Genomic DNA, 26,231 nt, shown 5'->3' on the forward strand with positions numbered 1-26,231 from the left:
CTTAATTTGGGATCATTTACTACGTTGGATTTTTCTGGCCTTTAGAAGGGGTTTTTGACCATTCTGAGCTCAATTTGAGATCTTTTTCTATTTCGACCTTTTCTGGCCTTTAGAAGGGGTTTTTGACTATTCTGGGCTTAATTTGAGATCATTTTCTATTTTGGCCTTTTCTGGCCTTTAGAAGGGGTTTTTGACGATTCTGAGCTTAATATGGGATCATTTTCTATTTTGGCCTTTTCTGGCCTTTAGAAAGGGATTTTTGACGATTTGGACCTTAATTTGGGATCATTTTCTATTTGGGACCGTTCCTAAACCACGTGGTCATAAAGAGGGGGACGGGGGGGTTTGTCAAAAGACCACGAAAGACCACGCATGGGGGTGGAGGGGTTAACGAAATGACCACGTGGTCTTTTTTTCTGACTTATAATTTATTGTTGCCACCAAGTCAAGAGCAAAAGCTTTTGCATTTTACAATGTACCGAATGTTTAAAAATAAAAATTTAAAAAATTTAAGCGAATTTTTGGCACTACACAAATGAAAAGACCACGTGGTTAAAGTCGCAAGGGGGGAGGGGGGTTGGCCAAAAGACCACGAAAGACCACGGGGGGGTAGGGGGGTATAAAAAGGGATCAAAATATGACCACGTGGTTTAGGAACGGCCCCTTCCAACTTTTTCTGGCCTTCAAAAGGGATTTCGACGTTTTTGAGTTTAATTTGGTATCTTTTCTATTGAATTTTTATATATACAGCCAACATGCTTTAAAACAAATATATTTGCACAAATATTTTAAAAAAGTATGAAGTGTATTTATCAACCTAATTTATATCCAAAATTCTTGAAAATGCTTCTCCTGCATTTTTTTCGTGCACACTTTTGTATCTCTTGAAATGGTTTGTGTCTTCACTGTTTCCATTATACACCGACGTGTGGCGCTCTAGTCGCTTAGGAAGAACCCAATTCACAAACCATGCTGCTCGTGATTGTATTCGAATTACTAACAGGTTTCCATTTGCTTCCCTTTTCACTTCTCTTTCCAGCTACTGTCCTGGGCCAAACCGGAAGAGAACGTTTGCCACTTGCCATTCGAGTGGGCTTGTGGGCGTTTCGAGGAAAAGTATAACGGCCACAGTTTCTACGGGGTTAACGATGGGGAGTGGAATTTCGCCGCACATCAGGATTACGAAGGTGATTTATTTTGCAAATCAATTTTGTTAGTCTTATACGTAAAAAAATGTTTAAATTCCAGACACCGCCGCCGCCTATGAATTCATTTCCAAACTGCCATCGGTGGCAATGTCCTACTCGACACAGTCCATGATCAAAAAGCTGCATTCCACCTGCACCACGGTGGAGACGGTCAGCATCACCGAGGCGCTGATCTCGTTGAAGCGGGCAATGAACCATCTAGGTAAGTGCTCTTCAGTTTGATCTAACGACAGTTGAGTGATCAATAAACGAGCAAAAAAAAGCAGCGTAAAGTTCAGCGACGATTCCGACTCAATTTGTTCAAATTATATTGTTTTTAACAAGTTTTTCTGGCTTCTGTATACCTGTCAATTTGTACAAATTAAATCTTAGTCAACGTTTTTTGGTTTCTGCATATTAGCGTGAGAAATCACGATCCCGCAGCGGTTTGTGAATCAGCGATCACGCAGCGGTTTGTGAATAGAAAAATAAAACTACATTAGAATACGAAACCAATCGCCGCGGCCCATCATTATTGCGTAGAATATGCAAATGCAGCATTTTCGCGGGCCCCGGGTGGAAGAAACTGGTTTCGTTGGCCAATTTTTTTTCGGGGTTTTTGTTTTTCTTGTTTGCATCAGTGGCCTTGGCCGGTCACACACAAATTGGTCCGAAAAGCGAAAATGTCTACCGTGGACGTTGACATTCGGTGTCACTTTTCGGCTACTAGCGGTGCGCTCTGATTTCAGAAGGTACAAGGGAAGGAAGGGATAACAATAAAAAATGTTCGCCGGTGTTGATCCGGTGTTTTCGTCAATTAACTGTGGAGGGTTTGGAATAATTTCAGTTTCAGATCAGTATTAGTACATTTTATTTTTTTTTTAGAATTTGTTTCTTCAGTTTAACTAAATTTCATTTTGATTAAAATTTAGTTCAATTTAGTTATACTTTTGATCCACTTCAAATTCCGGAAACTAAATTCCTAGACAAGCCTACGAAGGTCAGTATAAGTACAGTTTCTGTTCAGCTTTAATTAAGTTGCAATTCAGCTAAAATGTAGGCCCAGTTTCATCCAAACTTCAGGTCAGTTTGAGCTTTAGTTTTTGTTTAGTTTCAACACCGTTACTATTTTAATTTGATTTAAATCTCTCTTTTAACTTTATTTTCGTTCTGCTTTTTCAATTAAATAAATAGTTCTGATTTTATTTCTGTTCAGTTCCAATTGAATTTCAGTTCGGTTTCAGTTAGACTGAAGAACACAATTCCAGTTTTGATCAAAATAAGGCTGAAAATGAGTAATTCTCAACGAACATAATTATGGAATTGAGTCACAAAACAGTTGATGGGAGTTGTGTGATAACGTGAAAAAGAAATCAAGTAAAAAAGTCTCGAAATACTGTTTTCGTTTTTGTATTCACAGTTTGCATTTCGCACATCTTAAACATAATACGAAGATTGCTTTTAGCTACAAACTTCGAAGGCAGTCCTATTCGAATTATGATTTTTATCTCTCTCTCTCTCTTTCTTACTGTTTTTTTTTTCTTTTGTTCGTTGCGGCATCTTTTCGCTTTGCGTCCTAACAAAATTTCGATCACACTTCTATAAAAAGTAATTAACAATCTCCTCATTTGTTTGTACGTTAACCGCTCTGCCATGTTGAAAAGAGCTTCAAGGTCATCTCTTAAAAACCGGCATTACTGCCCCCTACGCCTGAACTAGCGGACGCGTCAGCAGCAGCATCGGCGAGGAATGTCGGTACAGGTTCGAAGGTAACGTCAAAGCCTCCATCGCCACCCGCTTTGGGAGCCGAAGAACCTGAAGCAGCAAAAGCATCGCTTTGAGCACCACTGAACGATGATCCGTCCGATCCAGCAGGAGCCTCGAACGAAGGCGCCGAAAATCCATCAGGGGCTCCAAAACCATCAGAAGAGCCGAAAGCATCGCTACGAGGACCACCGAACGCATCGGCGAAAGCAGAAGCATCAGCACCTGCGAAGTCGCTTGGGAAACCACCAGCACCCGCGCCAGCATTGGCATTAGCACTCGCGCTAGCACTGTAAGATACACTCGAGATTAGTTTCTAAAAGACCTCTGCACGATGACTTGCTCTTACCCAGCATCAGATTTGCCTTGATACTTGATGAAGTAAACCTCCGGTTTGCCACTGGTGTAGGTATCGACCGCGGCATCGGCCCCAGCATCTGCATTAGCTTCCGGTTTATTAACCAACACATACACAATGGTCTTTTCTTTAGTTTGGGTACGAGCAGCGGAACGAGAACCAGCGCTAGCAGATAGATTCGGAGCCTTAATGAACAGGACCTTGTAGTGCGTCTGAGGTTGAATGTTGACGATAGCCTGAGCATCGGCTTTGGCCTCAGCCTCAGGAGAGGCGTGATAGTAGAAGTGCTTTTTGATGATCTGCCGGGAAGGATATATATCACTAGAATCAGAGAATAACAGCCATATCCTTCACGAAACTTACCTCTGGCCTAACGTTGTATTTGACCTGGGTTTTCGCCTGTGCTTGAGCATTTGCTGAGGAGCCTCCGCCGAATCCTGATCCGGCATTAGATCCAGCGAAACCTCCGCCAAATCCAGGAGCACCTGCGCCGAATCTCGATGCGGCACTGGATTCGGCAGAAGCTGCAGCAGAAGGTCCGCCAAATCCAGAACCTCCGGGTTGGGCACCCGCACGAGCAGCGGCAAGACCTGCGTTATATCCGGCGTCGTATTCCTGGCGCAGCTTCAGACCAATGTCGGCGGTAGCAACCGCCATACACGCGGCAAACAACTGCAAAATAAGGCACAAGCAACGCACAATTAGCAAGTGTACCTTTTATTCTACACTTCCGGAAGCTTCCACTGCTCCACTGAAACACCACTATACACACAAAACACTTCTCAGCGACACCCCAGCCAGAAACCTACCACAAAAACGCGCATGATGTTCACCCTTTGATGTATAATCCGTGTACTCACTAGAACGAAGAACTAACCCGGAATGAAGATGCGATAATACTTTCGCTTTTTTATATACCACCCCAGATTCATCGGCTCAAGGCGTTGCTCCGCTAACCAATTGTCTCGTCGTAAACGGATAACGCACAACGATGTGGATATGTGTGAGATTCTAAACCAGTTTCTCTCCCCGTGATGATGCTGCACCGCCAACCGCCCAATCATGCTACTTTTTGGCACTGCTGTAAAAATAGCATCTCCACCTATATCTACGTGGTAGGGTTTCATCCTACACAATCGGCTAGCAATTTTCAGAAGAAGAAACCTGTTGCGTGGAATCAACTTTCTAGCTTAGAATCGGTGCTAAACCAGCGCAGCGTTCTTATCTCTTTTTACCTCTCCTCTACACCTAAAATTTAAAATCTCTGTGTGTAGAAAATTAGAATGGCCACCTCTTGAACGAGAAAACCATCTTTTCAGGAAGCCATCATTTTTAATGAGCAGCAGGCAAAATGGGATCGCTGCCAAAGGATGCCTAAGTAAGGCTGATGCCGATACATTAATCATGTTCGTAAAACTTGCGAAACGAGCCACGCATCTCGACACCTTGCCATTTTTTTTCTGTTGACCGGATACCTGCAATTCTCATCTTTATGTAGGCTTAATTTCTCTATTTTTCATTGCTCTTCTCTAAAGGCAACATTAAGTCATCCCGGGGGGATAAATCATTACCATAAACAAAAAACGGTCACACGGTTCTGCTCTAATGAAGCGAGGTCATGCCTCAAAAACCCTATTTGGAATATCTCGAGAGTCCGAAATGACATGCAGCAGATAACATATCCGAAGTACAAGGAAATAATATTTGTTTCTGCTACATAATCTATTTTTTCTGTGTCTACTTTCCCATTTCATATAGTATGTGCCTTTTGGTTCGTGATTTGTCCCTTCACTCATTTCAAAGTGTTTCCGAATGTTGTCCAGAATTGAGCGCACGTGCAGTCCTGGCGGCGACAAACAAAGATGTCGATGATTTAAATTTTATCATTCAAAACGAAATTCTTCAAAATCATCATATTGCATAAAAAAATAGTACATTGAAAGAATAACCACAAATAAGTCACCAACCATCGTGGGGAGCTCAGTAGCCGCAAGGTTACAGAGTCCGCCTTGGTAAGCGGATGGTCGTGGGTTCGAATCTTAGTAGAATCAGGCCATTTGGTTGCCAAAGGACTTTAGCATGGGTTTATTCTCAGGCTTCCCACCAAGTACCTTTCGTTGAATCTAAATTCTACAGTACCTCTGTTGACTCTCCTTCTAACAAAAATAAGTCCCTGTTATAATAAAACTGGTGTGAGTAACGAATGAAAGTTCTCTCCAGGGAATTGTAATTAGGCGATATTGTTAGGAGGGACAGAGGCTCGGTATAGTAGAGTAGTAAACTTGAAACGGAAAGGTAAAACATACACACAAGCACGGATATGAATGATAAGCATATCACTTACTATCAATAGTGATACTGCCAATAATATGAAGTGCGGAGTACAGAAAACACTTGGGCAATATCACAATAGATCTAATCTCTGGTCGCAGTGATGAGCCCACACAGGAAAAAAAATCTAACGGATCATGCTTCGAAACTTGAACCCACCAATATATGTATCTAGCTGACCCGGTAACCTTCGTCTCGCCAATTTTTAAGTTTAATATCAATAATTTTGAACATTTCAAATTCATTGATTTCTTGCGATTTGTTTATAATCTGCAAATGCACGAAGAATCGGCCATAAGATATGATCAAAGTCACAAGACAAATCGTTTGAAATGATTGGTTTTATCAGAATCACAACATCCTCGACTTTTGGCTTCTGCATATCACTTTTATTCTGAAAATATTCATATTGGTTGGTATTCGGTCATTTTCAGCTGTTTTTCTGGCATCAATCTGATTCCGGAAATACCCACATTGGGTGGTATTCAATTATTTTAGTTGTTTTCCAGAAACTGAAAATAGTCATCTTTAAATTCAGAATAGTGTCCAGCGTCAATACTTGGCTTCTATGCATTATCTCGATTACGGGAATATCCATAGTAGTGTGCGGTCATTTTCGACTGTTTCCCAGAAGTTGCCATCTTACAATACAAAATGGTTTCTGAGATCAATTTTTAGCTCCTCGCATCATTGTGGTTCCGGAGCGGTGGCCAGCGAACCTGCAATGTTATAACTGTTCTACAATGTTATTACTAAATTAATTTTTAGTTACTTTGTAAAAATAAGTTTTTCTCTATCTTTGAAAACAACCGATTTATATTGAAAAAACACATTTTGCGCTCTAACTTTTTTATTTCAAGTTTCACCTTGAAACTGTCTTCGAACGACTTTTAGAGCTTTTTAAGAGAAACAATTTGCAATCGTGAATATCTCAATCCTACAAATATGCATTTTTTTGTTAGTCATTCTGTTTGGGGCAAACAGTGACTAACATTAACATCAATACCAAAAATCGACGTAAAATAAACCTGGCTTATAGTTTCCTGACAATACTACAATAAATTTGTGCATTTATGGCTTAAATCTGCGCTTTTCTTCTAACCTTTTTCTAATGAGCCCTAAAGCATTCTGACAACGAGATTCGCCCACCTCTATTTCGCCTTAAAGCATTCTGACAACGAGATACGGCCATCTTTCTTTCGCCTTGTTTTTATTTTTTCTTCAGTTGCGCCTTTGTTTTGAAAACAAAAGTTGATCCGCCCTTTACTGTCGTCTGTTTACGGAATATTTCGCAAGTAAGCCCGTTGTTTCAAAACAATGTAAAGGGCCTGGTTCCAAAGTATCTTTTGTTTTGGGTAAACTGTTTTGTCGCCTTTTACCAAAAACCTGATTTGAATAATTCTATCGATTTATACAAAAGAAAGGATTCTTGCCATGAATTGTGTGAGTCCTTTCGAAACCAATGGTGTAATAAAACGATTTGTTTACATTTTGTTAGTTGCGCCCTAAACGCGAATCACTCCGGATTTTTAAATTTGAGTAAATTCAATTTAAGAACATGACAAAAATTTCAATAATTTTATACATTATGCAAGTAAAAGCACCAAGATTTATTTTTTTGATATTTTTTCTTATAACTAGAAGTAATTACCTTTAATTTGATCTAAAAAGATCGAAAATCGATCAAGAGACCTTTAAGAAAACGGAAAAAATATTTTGAATGACAGAAATACATTCTAAAGTTCTATGATGAAAGTCAGCCACATCAATATAAAATCAATTTCAAAACTGAATCTAGGAAAGTGTGTGAACATCAGGAAATCGGTAATAATTAGGTTAAAAAATGCAGAAAATTATTCTTAAACAAATTTGAAATTGCCAGAAGCGGCTATCATTACAGATACAAGCAAGGCGAAAGAATATCTCGATTCGGGGTCAAAAAAAGGGTTCAAATTATTTTAAAAAATGCTGAAAAATAATTAGATTGTTTCTTCTCATTCACTGAAAATAACAATGAAAAAGTTATCGAGAAACAAGAAAGTAAATATTTCGAAGTAAAATTTTTTAAAGTCAATTTAATTTAGAATTAGATTTTAAATGACAAAGTGATGTCAGAAATGGGGAATTTAGCTAAACAATTGCTGAATTTCAGTCTGACGAGAAATCAGAAAAAGAAACCCTAGAAAAGATTCCAAATTGAATTTAAAAAAGCCACAATCATATATAGAATTAGTGAATTTATTTTTTAAATTTTATATTTTAGTTTTAATCAAGCGCTCTGAATAAGGCCAAAATCCGTAATGAAGCCTAAAAACAATCAATGAAATTTCTCCAGGCTTAAAATGATAGAAAATGATTCCAAAGATTTGTCGTTTCCGAAGCTCAGCAGCAGCCAAAACAATTTCGAATATCGCCATAGTTAAACAGTTTAATTAAACCAGTAATTAATCCATGTAAGTCTCAAATGATAGAAAATTGTTTCAAAGAACGGTTCAAAATAAATTAAAAATGTATGTGAAAATACTCTGCAACATGGAGCACATATTGATTCTAAATTATATCTTGAGTTCACCTGAGTGAAATAATGAAAATTTCGAGAGAATGACATTTTCTTCACGTTACACGTTTCGAAAAATCCCAAGTGTGCTCTTTGTACGAGACACAAGATAATACCTCGTTTAGGATTTACACAATAGGCCGAGTTGCATTCCTCAGCCATGAAAAGTCGAAAAATCAACAGCAAATAGATGTTGGCCGAATTAGTTGGCCCTTTTGCAAATTTGAAATGAAATAATGATACTAAAACAAAACTCTGTCACAAATTTATTTTGTCAATGAATAAACGTGGTTGAACTTATATATTTATGCGTTTTAAAATCGGGAAAACATCAATTTCTAACCGGGAAAAAACCGGGAATTTGAAATTGGAAATCTGCTGGCAACCCTCGAGATACTCATATTGGGTAATATATGGTTACTTTAAGCTGTTTTCCAGAAACCGGAAGTCGCCATCTTGGATTTCAAAATGGCATTTGGAAACCGTTTCTGGCCCCTGAAGAAATGCCCACATTGGACATTTTCGGCTATTTTACAGAAACCGGAAGTCGCCATCTTAAAATTCAAAATGGTGTATGGTCGATTTTAGCTTCTGTGTACCATTCTTTTTCCGGAGGTTCTCGAGCTATGCTAAAATTGTGTTCCAATTGTATGGGACCCTCCCTTACAAAGAAGGAGAGGAATCAAACCAATAAGACATATTTGTTACCCCTAAAAACAACCATATGCCAAACTTGGTTCCATTTAGTTGGTTAGTCGATCGGTTCAGTAGTTTCCAAGCCTATATGGATCACACTGACAAACAGACAGAGCTGCATTTTCATAGGTTTGGGTATATTGATTTACCGATTACGGAAATACCCATATTGGAGTCCTTTTTCAAATTAACATTTAGAGTCTGTTTCCGGTCTATGAAAACCATTCTGTCCCATTTTGGGTTGTTTTCCAGAAACTGGAAGTCGTAATTTTAGAGTTCAAAAGAAACACCCCGAGAAAATGAAAATTAAAAAATTTAAAACTATTTTCGTGAAAATGTTATATCTTATTACATCTATCACTGTTTCTTACACGAAATTTTCCGAGGTAAACGATGAAAGTATCAAATTTAAAATAAAATCTGCAGCATTTGCCAGAAAATGCAAGTTTAGCTTTTAAATACCAAAATTATTTATTCGGCAACACTTCCTGTCAAAATTTAATGTTTTTTTTTATTTCTTGGTCTATTTTCTTCAAAAATCTCCTATCAGTATTTTTCGTATATCTTACGTTTATAATGTATAGAGAAAAAAAGAGTTGTTTAAAAAATTTCAGCTATATTTTTAAAATCATTATTACGCGGGGTGCTAGGTGTTTCTCGCGTTTTTTTTTTTCGAAAAACACGTCGAAACTAGCAAATTTTAAATTAACCCTCTAGTGCCCAATACCGCCATTTGGCGGGCTTCAGTCGAAATTCCGAAAAGCTTCAATGAATACTCAAATAGTGTTTATAATGGTTTATAGTGGTTTTATCGAAGTCCGTTTAGAAAATAATTTGGGCACTAGAGGGTTAAATTCATTTGCCGAAAAATGCTAAACAAAAATAATCTATCTGGCAACACTTCCGGTCAAAATAATATTTTTTCTAAATTATTCAGCTTATTTTCTCCAAAAATCGCCCATCAATTTCTCATAAGAGCTGTTTTTAGTTATTGTTGTGGTTCGTGGGCAACTAGCTGACCCGGCAAACTTCGTTACGCCCAATTTCTCTCTATCAAAATAATTTTAAATATTTTCGCCGTATTAGAATTCAGTTTGGTGTCTGAGATCGATTTTTGGATTCTGCGCATCGTTACGATTCCGAAAATACTCATATTGGCTGGCATTTGGAGACTTTTGGCTGTTTTTCAGTAACCGGAAGTCCAAGATGGGATTTAAAAATGGCACGTGGAGTCTAGTTTCTAGCATCTGGGCATTATTCTGGTTCCAGATATACCGATATTGTGTGGTATTCGGCCATTTTCAGCTGTTTTTCGAAAACCAGAAGTATCCGTCGTGGATTCGAAAATTGTGTCTGCAGTCGATATTTGACTGCTGTGCATCATGCTGATCAATTTAGGCTGTTTTCCGCAATCATTGGTTGGAATATAAGTTTCAGTTGCATCGGAGAGACCCCCCCCCTCCCTTTTCTTTCAGACTGAAAAGGAGTGTCAAACCATCACAGAAACATTTCTTGCCCCCAAAAGCATCCACATGTCGAATTTGGTTGAGTTCCCGAGTTTTATGCAGGAATGAGTGTTTGATTTGTATAGGAATCCTCCCTTTCAGAAGAGGGAAGAGTGTCACGATCATAAAAATATTTCTTGCTCCTAAGACCTTTACATTCCAAATTTGGTTCCATTTCTTCTGTTAGTTCTTGAGTTGTGCAGAAATTTGTGTTTGTTTTGTATGGGAGCTCTCCCTTCCAGATGTGGGAGAGGTGTTGAACCTCCATGAAAACATTTTCTGTCCTCAAAACCTCCACATCCCAAATTTGGCTCTGTATGCCTAATTGGTGCTCGAGTTATGCTGAAATTTGTGTCTCATTTGTATGGGACCCCTCCCTTCCCGAAGAGGGAGTTGTGTCGAGCCACCACGAAAATATTTCTTGCGCCCAAACACCTTCACATGCCAATTTTGGTTCCATTTGCTTGATTAGTTCTTGAATTATGCAGGAATTTGCTTTTCATTTGTATGAAAACTCTTCCTTCCAGAGGAGGGAAGGGTGTGAAACTACCATAGATTTTTTCCCTGTTTTTAGAAACCTCCACATGCCAAATTTGGTTTCATTCTCTTGATTACTACATGAGTTATGCAGAAATTTGTTTTTCATTTGTATGGGAGCCCTCCCTTCCAGAGAAAAAAGTGGTGTCAAATTACCACAGAAATGTTTTTTGCTATTTAATATATATTTTTTATATTCAATAGGCGTAACACAGAAAGTCATAATATACAAAAATGGACTTATCCGAATAAGGCTTGAAACAGGACAGGAAAATATCTATCAAGACAATGTATTGGAGTTGAAAAGCCAAAAATTATAGCATTTTCTTCAAAACCAATTTCGATAAAAACAACGACACAAATGAACCCCTATTAATGTTTATCATCAAGGTGGCATTGCAGGCATTTGTGTGATAACGTGAAAAAAAAAAATAAGGAAAATAGTCATGAATACTGTTTTCGTTATTATATTCGCATTTCGTGTATCTTAATCATAGAATTATGGTTGCTTCTAGCTACAAACTTGTACGACTGATTCAAATTATGATTTTTATCTCTCTCTCTTTATCTGTTTTTTGCGTTGCGTCCCAACACAATTTCAAAATCGATCACACTTCTAGAAAAGATGGTTTAAGATCTCCTGTATCGACATATACCAGTGCTACGCTTAGTTTACTGTGTTCTTAAAAGTTAATCCGTTAACCGCTCTGCCGTGTTGAAAAGAGTTCTGAGGTCACCTTAAACAACTGAATTACCAGTGCCAAAACCAGAAAAACCAGCATTGTTGCCCCCTACAACTGAACCAGTGGATCCACCAGAAGAGCCTCCGAAGTCACCGGTAAGGAGCGTCGGTACAGGTTCGAATGTAACGTCGTAGCCTCCATCGATGCCCGATCTTGGGGCCGATGATCCACCAGTAGCACCGAAGGAAGACGGGGAAGATCCACCGAAGGAAGATGGCGAAGATCCACCGAAGGAAGAGGGCGAAGATCCTCCGAAAGAACCACCATCAGGAGCGCCGAACGAGGAAGGACCTCCAGAGCCAGCACCGAAAGCACCGCTACGAGGAGCACCGAATGAACCAACCTCAGAGGGTCCGAATGACGAAGGACCTCCAGAGCCAGCACCGAAAGCATCGCTACGAGGAGCACCGAATGAACCAACCTCAGAGGGTCCGAATGAGGAAGGACTTGCAGAACCAGCATTGAAAGCAGGAGAACCGAACGAGCTACCATCATCAGAGGCTCTGAATGCAGAAGAACCTCCAGAGGAGCCATCGTCGAAAGAATCACTACGAGGAGAACCGTACGCACCGGCATCAAATCCAGCACCTCCGAAGTCGCCTGCAAAGCCTCCAGGACCCGCACCAGCACTGTAAGATATACTCGGAATTAGTTTCGCAGATGGTCTTCACAGGTTGAATCAATCTTACCCAGCATCAGATTTGCCTTGATACTTGATGAAGAAAACCTCCGGTTTGCCACTGGCGTAGGTATCGACCGCGCCATCGGCACCAGCATCTGCAGCTCCATCCTGCTTGTTGACCAACACATAAACAATGGTCTTCTCTTTAGTTTAGGTGCGAGCAGCGTTACGACCACCACCGCCAGCAGCTAGATTCGGAGCCTTGATAAACAGGACCTTGTAGTGCGTCTGTGGTTGAACGTTGACGACAGCCGAGGTTCCAGTTTTGCTATCAGTCTCAGGAGAGGCGTGATAGTAGAAGTTCTTTTTGACGACCTGCCGAGAAGGATATACATCACTAGAATTAGAGAATCTCCGCCATATTTCTCACAAAACTTACCTCTGGCTTAACGTTGTATTTGACTTGGGGTTTCGCCTGTGCAGAGGAACCACCGCCGAATCTTGGTGTGGCACCAGTTGCAGGAGAACCACCGCCAAATCCAGACGGAGCTCCACCGAATCCAGAAGAACCACCTCCTCATCCGCTTCGTCCACTAGCTGCCGGGAAACCTGCGGCCGAGGGTGCTCAAGAGAATCCTGAAGAGGAAGCTCCAGAGAATCCTCCTGGGGCGGCTTCACCAAAACCAGAGCCTACTGGAGCGCCTCCACCAAATCCAGAGCCTCCTTGATTGCCACTACGAGCGGCAACACCTGCGTTATATCCACGGTCGTATTCTGCAGAAGATCCTGAAGGGCTAGTCCCTCCTAACCCGCTTCTGGTATTTGGGCCTCCAAACGAACCTCCGGGCGATGCTCCTGAGGGAGCTCCAGAGAATCCTGGAGAGCTTCTTGCACCAAAACCGGAACTTGGGCCACCAACACCTGAGCCTCCTGGAGCGCCTCCCCCAAATCCAGAGCCTCCAGGAGCACCTCCACCTAATCCAGAGCCTCCTTGATTGCCACTACGAGCAGCGGCAACACCTGCGTTATATCCGGCGTCGTATTCCTGGCGCAACCTCAGACCGATGTCGGCGGTTGCAACCGCCATGCATGCGGCAAATAAATGCAAAATAAGGTACAAGCAACGCACAAATATCAAGCATGCCTTTTCTTCTACACTTCCAGAAGCTTCCACTGCGCCACTTAATTACCACTGTTCCCACACAAAACTTCTGATCAGAACCCCAACCAGAACCTACCACGAAAACTCGCATGATGTCCACCCTTATGTATTTTCCGCGTAGTCACTAGAACGATAAATCGACTTGAACTGAAGATGCGGTAATACTTTCGCTTTCTTATATACCACCACTGATTCAACCGACTGTCTCATCGCGAACGGATAACGCACAAGGATTTGTTTTTTTTTTTTCTCCAGAAATCGCATAAGCTTTAGTGCTTCTAAATTATTTTCTCTCCCCGCCTAATCATGGCACCTTTTTTTTTGGTAATATCAAAAAATAAAAAATACATCTCCATAAAACTCTACGGAGTGGGGTTTCATCCTACACAGACAAAATAGCAATTTCCAGAAGGAGCAAAAAACGTTTCCTGTCGCATAAAATCACTTTTCAAGCCTAAAACTGGCGATTTCAGCGGTAAAAAAAATTCTAATCCGTTTTTTTTTCCCGCCAACCGGTTGCGAATCCTGCCAACCGCAGCGTTTCGCTCTATATTCGTAACTATTTCAACTTGCACATGTTGCAGGAATCATCTAAAGTATAAAATTCAAATCAAAAATTTACGATGTGTCCGTAGAAATCCATTTTTGAGTAAACCATCATCTCTGAAGAGAAGTAGGCAGAAGAAGATCGCTACCAAAGGTTGTTTGAAGCTGATGCCGGTACATTAATCATGTTCATAAAGCTTACGAAACCAGCCAATACACCTCGACACCTTGCCAATTTTTTTGCAATCCTCATATTCATGAGGTGCTCGTTGATTTCGGAGATGATGATGATGATGGAGCCATAAGTGTATCTATTAATACCAGGTCTATTTCGGGTGGCATTATCAATTTTTTTTTCGTTTGTGCTGCGACAAACCTTTTAAATCTCCTAATCAGTGAATGATTGTACAGGAAACGGCAGGCGTCAGCTCTCTTTTTGCTAATAGTCTACTCCAAAGGCGAGATTAAGTCTTTGGGGGGGTTATTAATAATTACAAAGAAAAAACGACAACATGAGCATTATGCTAATGTTCTCGTTTGTGTTGCTTTAATGAAGCAAGGTTGACCCAGAAACCTTATTTGGAGTGTTTTAAGAATTTACAATAACATTCAGAAGCAGATAACAAATCGGAAGGGAACAATGATGTTTTCTTTTACTCTCTCAGATTGGAAAATATGGGTCATGGGGTTTTCGAGTACGGGAAGTGTCACAAATATATTAGTGTTGCTGTATTTCATAAGCGTGGGCAAGGGGATAAATTTGGAAAAAAAATCGAATCGAGAGCAAATTTTCGAGCTGCGGCCAATGGAACGTATTTCCTTCGAATTTTGTTTAGCGGCTGGGCATTCCACATGCAAAATTTCAACTCAATTCAACTTAGAAAAGTAGTGCTTCTAAGCGATCAAAATTTCACTTTTTCGACTGATGACGAGAATGCACGGATGTCGATATCGATTTTATTTATGCCAAATGTCTTAGAAATGCATAAAACGTCGAGATCTGGTGTTAGCACAAAAAAAATCGCTACAAATCGACTTAAACATTTTGGAGCTGAGAAACATTCTCATTTCACTTGTCCTATTCTCAATTTCACTCCACTGTCAATCTCACTTCACGGAGCTTATTTTTGTCACCTCATGTTAGGCGAAATCGGGAATAGGTCTCAAATAGTGAAGTGAGCGTGGGAGTGAAATGAAATTGAATAATTGAAACCATGTTCAAACCTTTTCATGAAAGCTATTTCTTGTAACAAATCATGAACAAAAGTAGGAGGGTGGTATCCAAGACACGACCGCATGACGTTGGACTACTGTATTTTTATATTCCATTAAATAGTAGACGGAATTATAACTCTAGTGTTTTCTGCAATTGTATCTAACAGTGCATTCCTAAATTACTTAAATATATTATGATTCAGAGCATTTCTGAGTGTTTTGTTATTTTTCACGATAGAGAAAACTTTGTTTTTTTTTTCTCTATGTGCGAAAAAATAGAACAAAACCGCGCACTGAGAAACAAAAACGAAAATTAAATGTATGCTCATTGAGAAAACTTTACCGATAATTTTTGATACTCCTTTCACCGATAATTTACGGTACTTGGAAGAACCTGTTTTGATCTAAAAAGTTTATATAAAACAAATTTCTAGCAAATAAATGAAAGATAAAGATTGGCTGAAGAAGTTTAAATCGCTGTTGTACAGTCGAATTATTCAACCGTGTTCGTTTAGGCGTTTTAATATTTTTAATGAAATGTTAATGAATAAACGAAAAAATACTAAAGCTTCGATTAACATCCACTATAGCTACCCATACACGTGCAATAGCAATCCACATATACGAACGAATAAGAAATTTAATTCAATGGCATGCGCTTTTGAAAGCGACCAATATTTGTCACCCCTTGCTTTCTGCTGCTTCAGAAAGAACTGTCCGCTTTGCCAGCCAACGCACGTATGAGAAATTCAATTCGATGGCGTGCGTATGATACCGGTACAGTTTTGGAATGGGGAAAATAAGGGGGTGAAATGTTAGAGGTATATATCAAGGTTTCGTCAGTTTTTTAAAAACAGGGAGGAGTTTAGAAGACTAAGGAAAGGCAAGGAAAGTAAACCAACAACAACAACAAATCGTTTACAAAGTCAGATCGTGTATCCGTTAGTGTCGGCTGTGCTTGGGAAGAGAGGTAGTGATTAGTTGCTCGGTATGATTTGAATAATCGATGTTATTTACCAATTTTTCAATAGTGTGTCTCAATAGGTTGTTTTTGTTACATAAATTTAACCGTAAAATCGGTTGATGCCAAAACCTCGATATTATGAAAAAAAAATAACGGATATATAAGCGCACAAAACCTGACCACTTTTCCCTGGTTGAATTACTAAATTTTCAAATTCAGGTGCCTAACTTCGAAAAAGACGTTAGTCCAACGTCAAAAAGCCCAAAACTTGCTCAGCAGTTTGAGAGTGCTTATAAGTCAAGTTCATTTGAAGACGAATTCATTCGTAATTCAAACTAAAGCGGGCATTACACGAAGCAAATATTTAATATATTTCTCACGGAACTTATTCGCACAATATTTTTCTTCGGACAAATCAATTCGTTAGGGTATTACACTATAGCGCATATTTTTATATAATTCTGTTAGCTTGAACAGCAGCAAAACCTCTTTGCTAATTTTGTAGTAAATATATTCGTTGTGCTATTACACGATACGCTCACACCAGGTAACCATATCGGGAACAACGGGAATCAGAAGCGTCGTCAAATGCGTAGCATACGGATAGGCGATTGGATCAAACGACAAACTAGGACGCTCCTTTCCACTCCCTTGAGAAAAAGAAAATGACGTGCCTATTTGGCATTGAACCTTTAAAATAATTTTCACACCCTTTTGAAGTGTGTATCTTCATTGATTAAAAGAGCAGAATTCTATATAATTTTTTTCAGCATCAATTATAGGAAAATAGATAATAGATTTGCTGTAGTTTACTCATACCAAGTTTCAGTATGAACAAAGAAAACATGCAAGCAAATATTCGCTCAGTAGCGAATAGACTAGCAAAGAACGACATCAGATTAGACAAATGTGTATTTATTTTTTTGTTAAGCAAATACTACCGCAAACATATTTTTGCAAGTATTTAAAGCAAATTAAACGGGTAAACAAATATAGTCCGTTATTCCACGCAAACATTTGGTTCGTGTAACACCCGCTTAACTTAAGTGATATAATTCTGTTATCTAACTTTTCAAAAATCTGGAAGCACTTAGGGAAAGTGTGAAATCTCTAACATCTTAATAAAACTTCTTCATGATACTATACTCTACTTCGAAGCAGTGTTGTTAGTCTCACTCAAAAAAAGCAAGGTACACCTCAAGTGAGGTTCTCGTTGCTATCGATATCACACACTGAAGTATTCTCCTTTCAAGCTATCTCGTTCTTTTTCGCTTCCTTCCTTGCTCGCATTCGCTCCCGAAATTATATGCACACACTCGCGTGGCCAGCCCACTGTAACCACCCGTGTTTCATCAGCTTAACAATATCAGCGTGTTTGTATACTTCGTACAACTCGTGATTCATGCGCCTGCGCCACACCCTATTTTAAAGTTTGCCACCGAGTTTTCATCGCAGGATTCCACGCTCGAAAAGACCCCAAGCGCTCGTCGATTGTTTCCCCCCCCCCCCCTTCACGTCTACGATTCTAGTCCGTAGAACGCCACCGGAAGGATCTATAGAGCGCAAATTTCGTACGGATCTGTAGGCTACGGGAACTAAACTGGCTACTCTATCCGTAATAAGCCCTATTCGCTGCCGCAATCCGTCTCTTCACCTCGTGGCTCACCTCGTTGTCACATGACACGAGAGTACCAAGATAAAAAAATTCGTCGACCACTTCGAAAGTATCCCCATTCATCTCCACCGCAGCACCAACACGCGCAAAACAACCACGCTCTCTGCCAGTGTTTATGGTGAGTCCAACCCATAGCTTCCCTTTTGAGAGCCATAAAGGCCTCCTCAACAGCTCTACGGTTAACACCAATTATATCAATATCGTCCGCGAAGCCCAGAGCATGTGAGACTTCGTGATGATGGTGCCGGTCCTCTGCCCTTTGTGTTGCACCTTTTAAAGCTATGTTGAACAGCAAGTTCGTGAGCCCGTCACCTTGCTTCAGAACGTCACAAACGCGTCCGAAAATTCGCCCGCTGTCCTGACGCTTGATTGATGTAAAACCGTCAAGCATCGCACGTAACAGTCCAATAAGTTTTGTTGAAAAACCATGTTCTAGCATTATTTGCCACAACTCATTGCGTTTCACTGTATCGCACACCGCCTTAAAGTCAATAAACAGATTATGTGTCTGCAAGTTGTGTTCTCGAAACTTGTCGAGGGTCTGTCTCAAGGTGAACATCTGGTCCGTTGTAGATTGCCCCACTCGAAAACCGTATTGGTATTCTACAACAAAAACTTCCTGCAACAGGATACGGAAGAGAAATTTTGTGAGCGGAATTGAGGAGGGTTATTCTTGTAGACTGGATGGAAGGACTCATATGCCTTATGAGTCCTTCCATCCAGTTCGTTGGTAGTTGTTCCTCAGACCATACCCTTAGGATGATCTGATGAAATTCACTTCACAGCCGCTCGCTCCCGACTTCCCGGAAGCCGTCGATCCCAGTGGCTTTGTGGTTCTTTAGCTCTTTGCAAGCATCCTTTACCTCGTCCAATGTTGGTGGGTCCACAGCTTGTCCATCCTCCCCAATTTCTATCCTATTCCCCTCGACGACTCTCCTACCTTCCTAACCGTTCAACATCACTTCAAAATGTTGCTTCCAAAGCCTGACCACCTGCGATTTATCGGTAATCAGGTTCCCCCCTCCCCCCTTCGTTCTCTAGAAGCTCCTCGTGTCGTGCCTGGTGAAGCAATTCTCCGCCTCCGAGAGGACGCGATCACAGTGCTCACGTTTCTTACGGCAGTGAAGCCTCTTTTCGGCAGCTCTTGCCTCCCGGTATTTCTCCCACGTGTGACGCGTCACACTATTAGCTGCTACTAACGTATTGGCGTAGGCTCGGTTCTTCTCTTCCGTCACCTCTCAGCATCGAACCACCCACTACGCGTGGTTCCCGTTGTCATGCCTATCACTTCTCGCGCTGTTTCGCTTACCGCATCATGGGTGTACTTCCACTGCTCGTTCAAGTCCACTCCAGCTGGTTCACCGATCCGTCTATCAACTTTCCGAGTATACTCTGCAGCAACTTCTTCCGCCAATAGCCTCTGGATGTCCAGTCGTATCTTTCTCGCCGATCTCGATTCGAATACGTTGGACAATCGGACGCGAATTTTGCTTACCACGGGTAGCGATCCAAGTCGATTTTGGCCCTCGAAGGACCGCACATCTATTACGTTTTTTTTACGCGGCGAAGTTTACTAACCTCAAGCCGTTGTCGTTGGTGGTAGAGTGAAGGCTTTTCCTACCAATGACGGGACGAAAGAACTCCTCTCGTCCGACTTGTGCGTTCGTATCTCCGATGACGATCTCTATATAGTGTTATGGGCATTCTCCATACGTTTTCTCAAGGAGCTCATAGAACTGCTCCTTTACGTCATCGGTTTCATCGTTTGTCGGTGCGTACACGTTGATAAGGCTGTAATTGATTAATCTACTCTTGATCCTCAATACGCATAGACGGTCGCACGAAACCGACGCCCCGTTCCGCTCTATCGCCGCCACTGTAGTAGATGTGGTACTTGATAGGAGTGCCCGCGGTCGGATCAACCACCCGGAATTCACGTTTTTCGGTTTTAGGCTAACGAACCTCTTGTATAGGTGCTACCTCCACTTTTGCTTTCCGTAGCTCTCTGGCCAAGATGTCCGCGCGTGTCGGTTCGAGTAGAGTCCTAACGTTCAAAATGCTAAGTTTCCGATCGCTGTCTTTTATCGTTTGCCTAGGTCTATACCGATTGTTCCGATTCGTATCATTTTTTGGAATATTCGTAGTATGTTAATTTCAGCATGCTGCCTTACCAGGGCTGCGATGGCTAGTCTCGCGACGGGGCTGGCGTCTGAGGTGTAGCTGGCAAGACACCGCATTTCATAGTTCAGCCGTTCGCTCCGGATCAGTCCATGTTTGAGCCGCTTCTAACCTGAGGAAAACACTCTCAGACAAGCTGCTCTCCAAGGAGAACAGCTCCCCCTTCCATGTCAGCATACGACCAAGTTCCCACCGGCTCACCGATCTTCTCTGGGTTGCTCGTATCCCAATCGGAACCGAGTGCAGGTACGGGTGAACTGCTGGTACGCATTGCCCAGCCGTTCACGTTTTGGTCCAACTTGAAGCCGAAAATACACAACCGATGGACCTGACGAACCGTTTTGAGAAAACGTGATCAGGACAAGGGTGAGCTGAAGGGACAGGATCGGAATGCAGCAATCGACTAATTGAATCACAAATTAGTTAATGACAACTGTTTGATAACGTGAAAAAATAGGCAGAGTAGTTTCGAATGCTATTTTTGTTTTTATATTCACAGTTTGCATTTCATATATCTTGAACATAGTATGGGAACATTCATAAATGACGTAGCATTTGAGGGGGGAGGGGGGGGGGTTTGCAGTTTGTGACGAAATGTGATGAGGGGGAGGGTGGGGGTTCAAGCCAAGCTACGTATCAAACATGAAACTAAGAAAAAAAAATTGGATTTTTTCTAATTGTTCTTTTTTATCACTGTTTTGTTTGCTTAGGGTCATTTTTATTCCTTCCTTGTCTTTTCTTGTTCAATTATGACACAAGGTATGTTTTGGATAATAAAATTTGTAAAAAAAAAGTTATGTGGGGGGGGGGGTTGTTATAAAGCCACGTAATTATCTAGAGGGGGGTCCTGACTTTGTGACGAAATGCTACGATGGGGGAGGAGGGGGTCAAAAAAACCTAAAAAAAAGCTACGTCATTTATGGATGTTCCCTATGAAGGTTGCTTCTAGCTACAAACTTCTTAGGCAGTCATATATAAATTATGATTTTTATATCTCTCTCTATGTTTTTTTTCGTTCACTGCATCTTTTCGCATTGCGTCTCACAATTTTAAGATCGAACACACTTCTATAAAAGATAGTTTAGAATCTCCTCTATCGTCATATTATGCTATGGCATGTTTTAAAAAAAAAGTTGCTTTAAAAACCTGGATTACTGCCTCCTACGCCAGAACCAGAGGACGCTCTAGCAGAAGCTTCAGCAGCAGCACCGGTGACAAATGTCGGTAAAGGGTCGAAGGTAACGTCGAAGCCATCAGCGCCGCCCAATTTGTTCGCCAATGATCCATCAGCAGCACCAAACGCAGAAGAACCTCCTGAGCCGCCAGGAGCTCCAAACGCAGAAGAACCTCCTGAGCCGCCAGGAGCTCCAAAGGAAGGCGCCGAAGAGCCAGCGAAGGAACCAGTATCAGCAGCACCGAACGCGGAAAAACCTCCAGAAGCAGAACCGAAAGCAGAACCGAATGCATCGGCGAAGGCAGAAGCATCAGCACCTCCGAAGTCGCCTCCAAAGCCACCAGCACCCGCACCAGCACCGGCATCAGCACTCGCACTAGCACTGTAAGATACACTCGAGATTAGTTTCGCAGAAGACAAACTTTGCAAGTTGACTTCGTCCTACCCAGCATCAGATTTGCCTTGATACTTGATGAAGAAAACTTCTGGTTTGCCACTGGCGTAAGGATCGACCGCGGCATCAGCCGCAGCATCTGCATTAGCGTCCAGGTTATTGACCAACACGTAAACAATGGTCTTTTCTTTAGTTTGGGTGCGAGAAGCGGGACGAGAACCAGCGCCAGCAGATAGATTCGGAGCTTTGATGTACAGAACCTTGTAGTGCGTCTGAGGTTGAATGTCGACGATCGCCTGGACATCAGCATTAGCGTTAGCCTCGGGAGAGGCGTGGAAGAAGAAGTTCTTTTTGACGATCTACCGGAAAGGATATACAGTAATTGGATCAGAGAATAACCGCAAGATTTCTCACGAAACTTACCTCTGGCTTAACGTTATATTTGACCTTGGTTTTGGCCTGTGCTTGAGCACCTGCAGCGGAACCTCCGCCAAATCTTCCTCCGGTACCTAATCCAGCCGACGCTCCGCCCAACGCAGAATCTCGTCCGCCAGATCCCGCGATCGAAGATGCTCCATCAGATGCTGAAGAGGCTCCTCCAAATCCAGAACCTCCTCTAGCAGCGGCAAACCCTGCGTTGTATCCGGCGTCGTATTGCTGGCGCAACTTCAGACCGATGTCGGCGGTTGCAACCGCCATGCATGCGGCAAATAGCTGCAAAGGAAGGTACAACCAACGCACAATTAGCAAGTTTATCTTTTCTTCTACACTTCCGGAAGCTTCTATAGCGCCACCAAATTGCCACTGTACACACACAATACTTCTGATCAGAACCCCAACCAGAATCTACCACAAAAACACGCATGATGTATTATCCGTGCAGTCACTAGATCGAAGAACTAACCCGAAATGAAGATACGACAATATTTTAGCTTTTTTTATATACCACTTCAGATTCAACGGCTCAAGGCAATTGTCTCGTCGCGAAAGGATAATGCACAAGGGATGTGGTTTGATCGCGTAAGCTTTCAAGCTTTCAAACCAGTTTCTTTTCCCATGATACACTGCTTTCTAGCGCGATGTCCAGAAAAGCATCTCCACTTGCATTTTCGGGTTAGAGTGTCATCCTAGACTATCAGATAGTAATTTTGAGTATGGCAAGTGTACCAATATTGGCGTAGTTAGATGCCATTTTGTGCTATTGCTTTATTTTTTTTTTGGCACGACTCATTTTAAAAATGCTGTTTTGGGAAGGTATTGGAGATTACAAATATTTTAGAGCTAAAACGGTTTGTTTGATCGGTATCGTGTCTTCGACAAAATTATAGATAACAATTTTGTCTTTAAAAAAAAAAACCGTATCGGAATTCGACCTTCTGTTTTACTATACACAGACTTCGCAGCCGACTGTTAAGTGTACAGGACAATTGCGGGGCTAGCGCTACGATCCTACTGACACTAACAGTCTCTCCCGAGCCGAGACTCGAACCTACGACAACTGGCTTGTTAGGCCGTTAGCATCGTACCTCAAGACCACCTGGGAGATTAAAAGAATGATTTCTTGAAAAAAAAATTTTTTTTTCGAGGGGAATATTATTTTTGGATTAACAAAACTGGCAGTGTCTTTGGTAAAGTTGTAGACAATAATTTCGTCCTTCCATAAAAAAATGTATTCTGTGAAAAAAAAACAAAATTTCGAAATATTAAGACCGGTTTTTAGCTTTTCTGTTTCATTTTATCGTAAACTTGCTCATGTTCTCTCTCTCTCTCTCTCTCTCTCTCTCTCTCTCTGTGTTTCACTTTCTATTCGCTTTCGTTTTTTATTTTATTTCATATTTAAATCTTGTATATTTTTTTCATCCACTTTTTAATGTTGTAATTGAGACTTTATGTTTCATTTCATATCGTTTACATCTCTTTGACACATTAACGATTTTTAAATTCTCTTTAGCCTTGTTAAACTTTCTTAAATATTAAAGGGTAATAAACAAAAAACACAACATTTGAACGTAGACTAATAAAATTACAGAAATAAATCTATACTTAAAAAAAGGAAATAGATAAAAAAAATTGAAACTAGCGTAAACTAGCGTAAATTTCATACATATCAAAAATATAAGTTGTCAACAAATTGAGAAATTTTAAAACATTATTTTCATGAATCAAACCATTTTTCGATGTCTTCATATAACAGAACAGCTTATTAACCTGACTATGTACCATCGGAATAAGTAATATTCGAACGGCGCAATATCTGGGGAATATGGCGAGACAGATAGGATTTCCCATTCAAGCATTTCTTTTCATTCAAACTTGTCAGTATGAGGCCGAGTGTTGTCATGTAGTAGAAACACTTTTTCGGGCCTCTGCTCGCATCAATTGTAGTTCACACCGTTCCTCAATGATGGTTTCGGTCGGTATCAACAGCCGAGCTGACGATGTAGAAGCAAGATTTAGCATACTGTAATGAATCCATTTTTAGTCTCCCGTCACGATGCGATGAAAAAAACTCTTCCGCTTCTGCCACTGAAGCAGTTGCTTACCAGCGAAAAAATGACGGTTTGAAATCATAAGGAACCCAAGATCCTTGTTTTCGAATTATTCCCAAAGCATGGTTTCGCTTTATCGAGCAATTCCTTCAACTCAGCATTTTCGAATGTTTTTGACTTTACTTCACGTGGACAGTCGTTGACATCAAAATTACCGTCTTACCGACAAAACCAATCAGGACAAGTTGTTCCACTTAGAGCAGTACTGAATTGATTTGATTCGGGTTATTAAAAAATTGGAATTTACTTTCGATTAACAACCTTGTCGTCCGTCGCTAGCAGTATTCCAATAGTAATAGCGAGTGCCTTATGCTTGGGTGTTCTTTTATCGCTTTGGGAGTAATCGGGGCCCTAATGCGGGATTCGAACATAGTCAAACGTGTTCTTGCCGTTCTGTTAGATGCAGGCGGAAGATAGACAAGCTTGAATCTGAAATGAAGCCCTCGATCTCCATGTTTATCGCGGGTACATGCCACGATAACCACGTGTAGATAGCTATATCGTTGGGCTATTTCAGATCAATATCAACGATTTTAATTTCGGTCCGGCTTTCGACCGAAAAAACACAACCAGGGGACCTGACAATTCGTTTTGCTGCGGGGAGGAAAAGGTGAGTAGAAGGGACAGGATCGCAAGGGTTCGGAGACTGGAGAGCAGGAGATCTCTCTTGATTGTACTCAAGATAGCGCACTAATGCAGTGGGACAAGAAGATGTTACATATTTTTAGTTCCGTTTCAGTCCAGCTTTCTTTTGGAATTAGTTTTTTGTCAATCTTCATAACTTCGTTTTTTGGTGGATTTGGTGGCGGGGTGACTAGGCATTAGGTAAAGGAAAAAAATACAGAATTTTCAAACGGTATTATTACATTTCTGAGCCACAAAGGGAGGAGTAGATTTCGTTTCACTCCCAGTGAGAAGAAGAATTTCTTCGAAGGGAGTGTTTGTACCAGCCGGTGGTTGTGGCTGGGTTCATTTTGGGGCTTCAAAGTTAAATTATTAGACAAACTACTCAATGTTTTTGATTTTGATTTCGGTTCTGCTTTAGGCCGAAAATAGACAACCAGTGAACCTGACAATCCATCTTGCTAAAGCGAGGGGTGACTAGAACGGAGGAAGATGAGGAAAAAGGTGACCAGAAGAGACAGTGACGCCAGGGAGAGAGTAGAAGGTTTTTATCAGCCAGTGGTTATGACTGGTTTCAGTGTTTCAATGTTTAATTTTCGGACAAACGGCTCAATGTTTGAAATAAGCCGATTTTTAAACGCCGTAAGACACAGTAGATTTGTATTGGTTTGCTCAGGTATTGTTTGCAGGGAGACAGCAGACGGGCCATAATTACAAGCATCAACAACTTGGATATGGCACATAACGACGATATTCCTCGGTAGTTGTTCACATCATTTCGGTCTCCTCTTTTGTGGACGGGAAACATGTTTGCAGTTTTTAATACCGACGGAACTATCCAACTTGAATAGGTCAAACTCGAGCTGAGGGCTAGAATATTATCAATGTGATTTTTCAAAAATGCGGACGGAATGATGATGATTACAATGTGGAAGCGGCTGTAGAAATCATTGCCTCATCAATGTTGCTTCATCTACTTACACTATTCCCAACCATTAGCGAACTATTACAAGTAACCTGGGTAACTTGGTTAGCCGGGATCACTTCGTCGCAAAAACTTCGTACAAATTTCTCGGCAAAAAGTTGGCAGACCATGTTCGGTTCGGATGTATTATTACCATCGAGAGTCGTGGTTGAAGAAAGACTCGATTTCTAATGCTGGACGACAACGTACCTCCAGACTGTTTCTGGTTTAGCCTTCGAATTGCGCTGAATACTTTGCAGATGTGTCGCCTAAAACAATCCTGACAGTGTTGTCGGTATCACGTCCGCCGAGAACAGCAAAGTGATCAGCATTGCGAAGGGCGTATGCAACAGTGGTATGGCGTGTGGTTTGCGCACATCGTCTCCAATGCATGGGCTTGACTGTAAATTGGATTGGCTAGAAAATGATGCATCAGGTACCGAGAGTTCATTAGCAATCAATTTCAATGTCGGACACTGCCAGTGA

The 26,231-nt window shown here is 41.1% G+C and overlaps 2 protein-coding genes across 6 annotated transcripts in view; one reads left to right on the forward strand and one right to left on the reverse strand.

Moving 5' to 3' along the window:
* The window catches only part of LOC129720691 (protein gone early), a 177,741-nt gene that overhangs the window by 93,236 nt on the left and 58,274 nt on the right, over nt 1-26,231 (forward strand). For all 5 annotated transcript variants that reach the window (XM_055672296.1, XM_055672265.1, XM_055672305.1 and 2 more), the window contains 2 exons: nt 1,040-1,187; nt 1,249-1,410. In XM_055672296.1, the coding sequence (XP_055528271.1) occupies nt 1,040-1,187; nt 1,249-1,410 (310 nt within the window). The remainder of the gene's footprint in view (nt 1-1,039; nt 1,188-1,248; nt 1,411-26,231) is intronic.
* Nucleotides 2,598-4,193, reverse strand: LOC129720717 (fibroin heavy chain-like). The gene is made up of 4 exons (XM_055672346.1): nt 4,119-4,193; nt 3,673-3,981; nt 3,301-3,608; nt 2,598-3,241 (listed from the first exon to the last, which is right to left on the reverse strand). The coding sequence occupies exons 1-4, from the start codon at nt 4,131-4,133 to the stop codon at nt 2,869-2,871; spliced, it is 1,005 nt and encodes a 334-aa protein (XP_055528321.1). The 5' UTR covers nt 4,134-4,193; the 3' UTR covers nt 2,598-2,868.

Source organism: Wyeomyia smithii, chromosome 1, assembly GCF_029784165.1.
Source record: "Wyeomyia smithii strain HCP4-BCI-WySm-NY-G18 chromosome 1, ASM2978416v1, whole genome shotgun sequence".
Classification (NCBI taxonomy): domain Eukaryota; kingdom Metazoa; phylum Arthropoda; class Insecta; order Diptera; family Culicidae; genus Wyeomyia; species Wyeomyia smithii.

Coding starts and splice junctions, on each gene's coding strand:
- LOC129720717 (XM_055672346.1), bottom strand. Junction 3,609..3,672: donor AATACAACGTTAGGCCAGAG/GTAAGTTTCGTG, acceptor CCTTCCCGGCAG/ATCATCAAAAAGCACTTCTA. Junction 3,242..3,300: donor CAAGGCAAATCTGATGCTGG/GTAAGAGCAAGT, acceptor TGTATCTTACAG/TGCTAGCGCGAGTGCTAATG.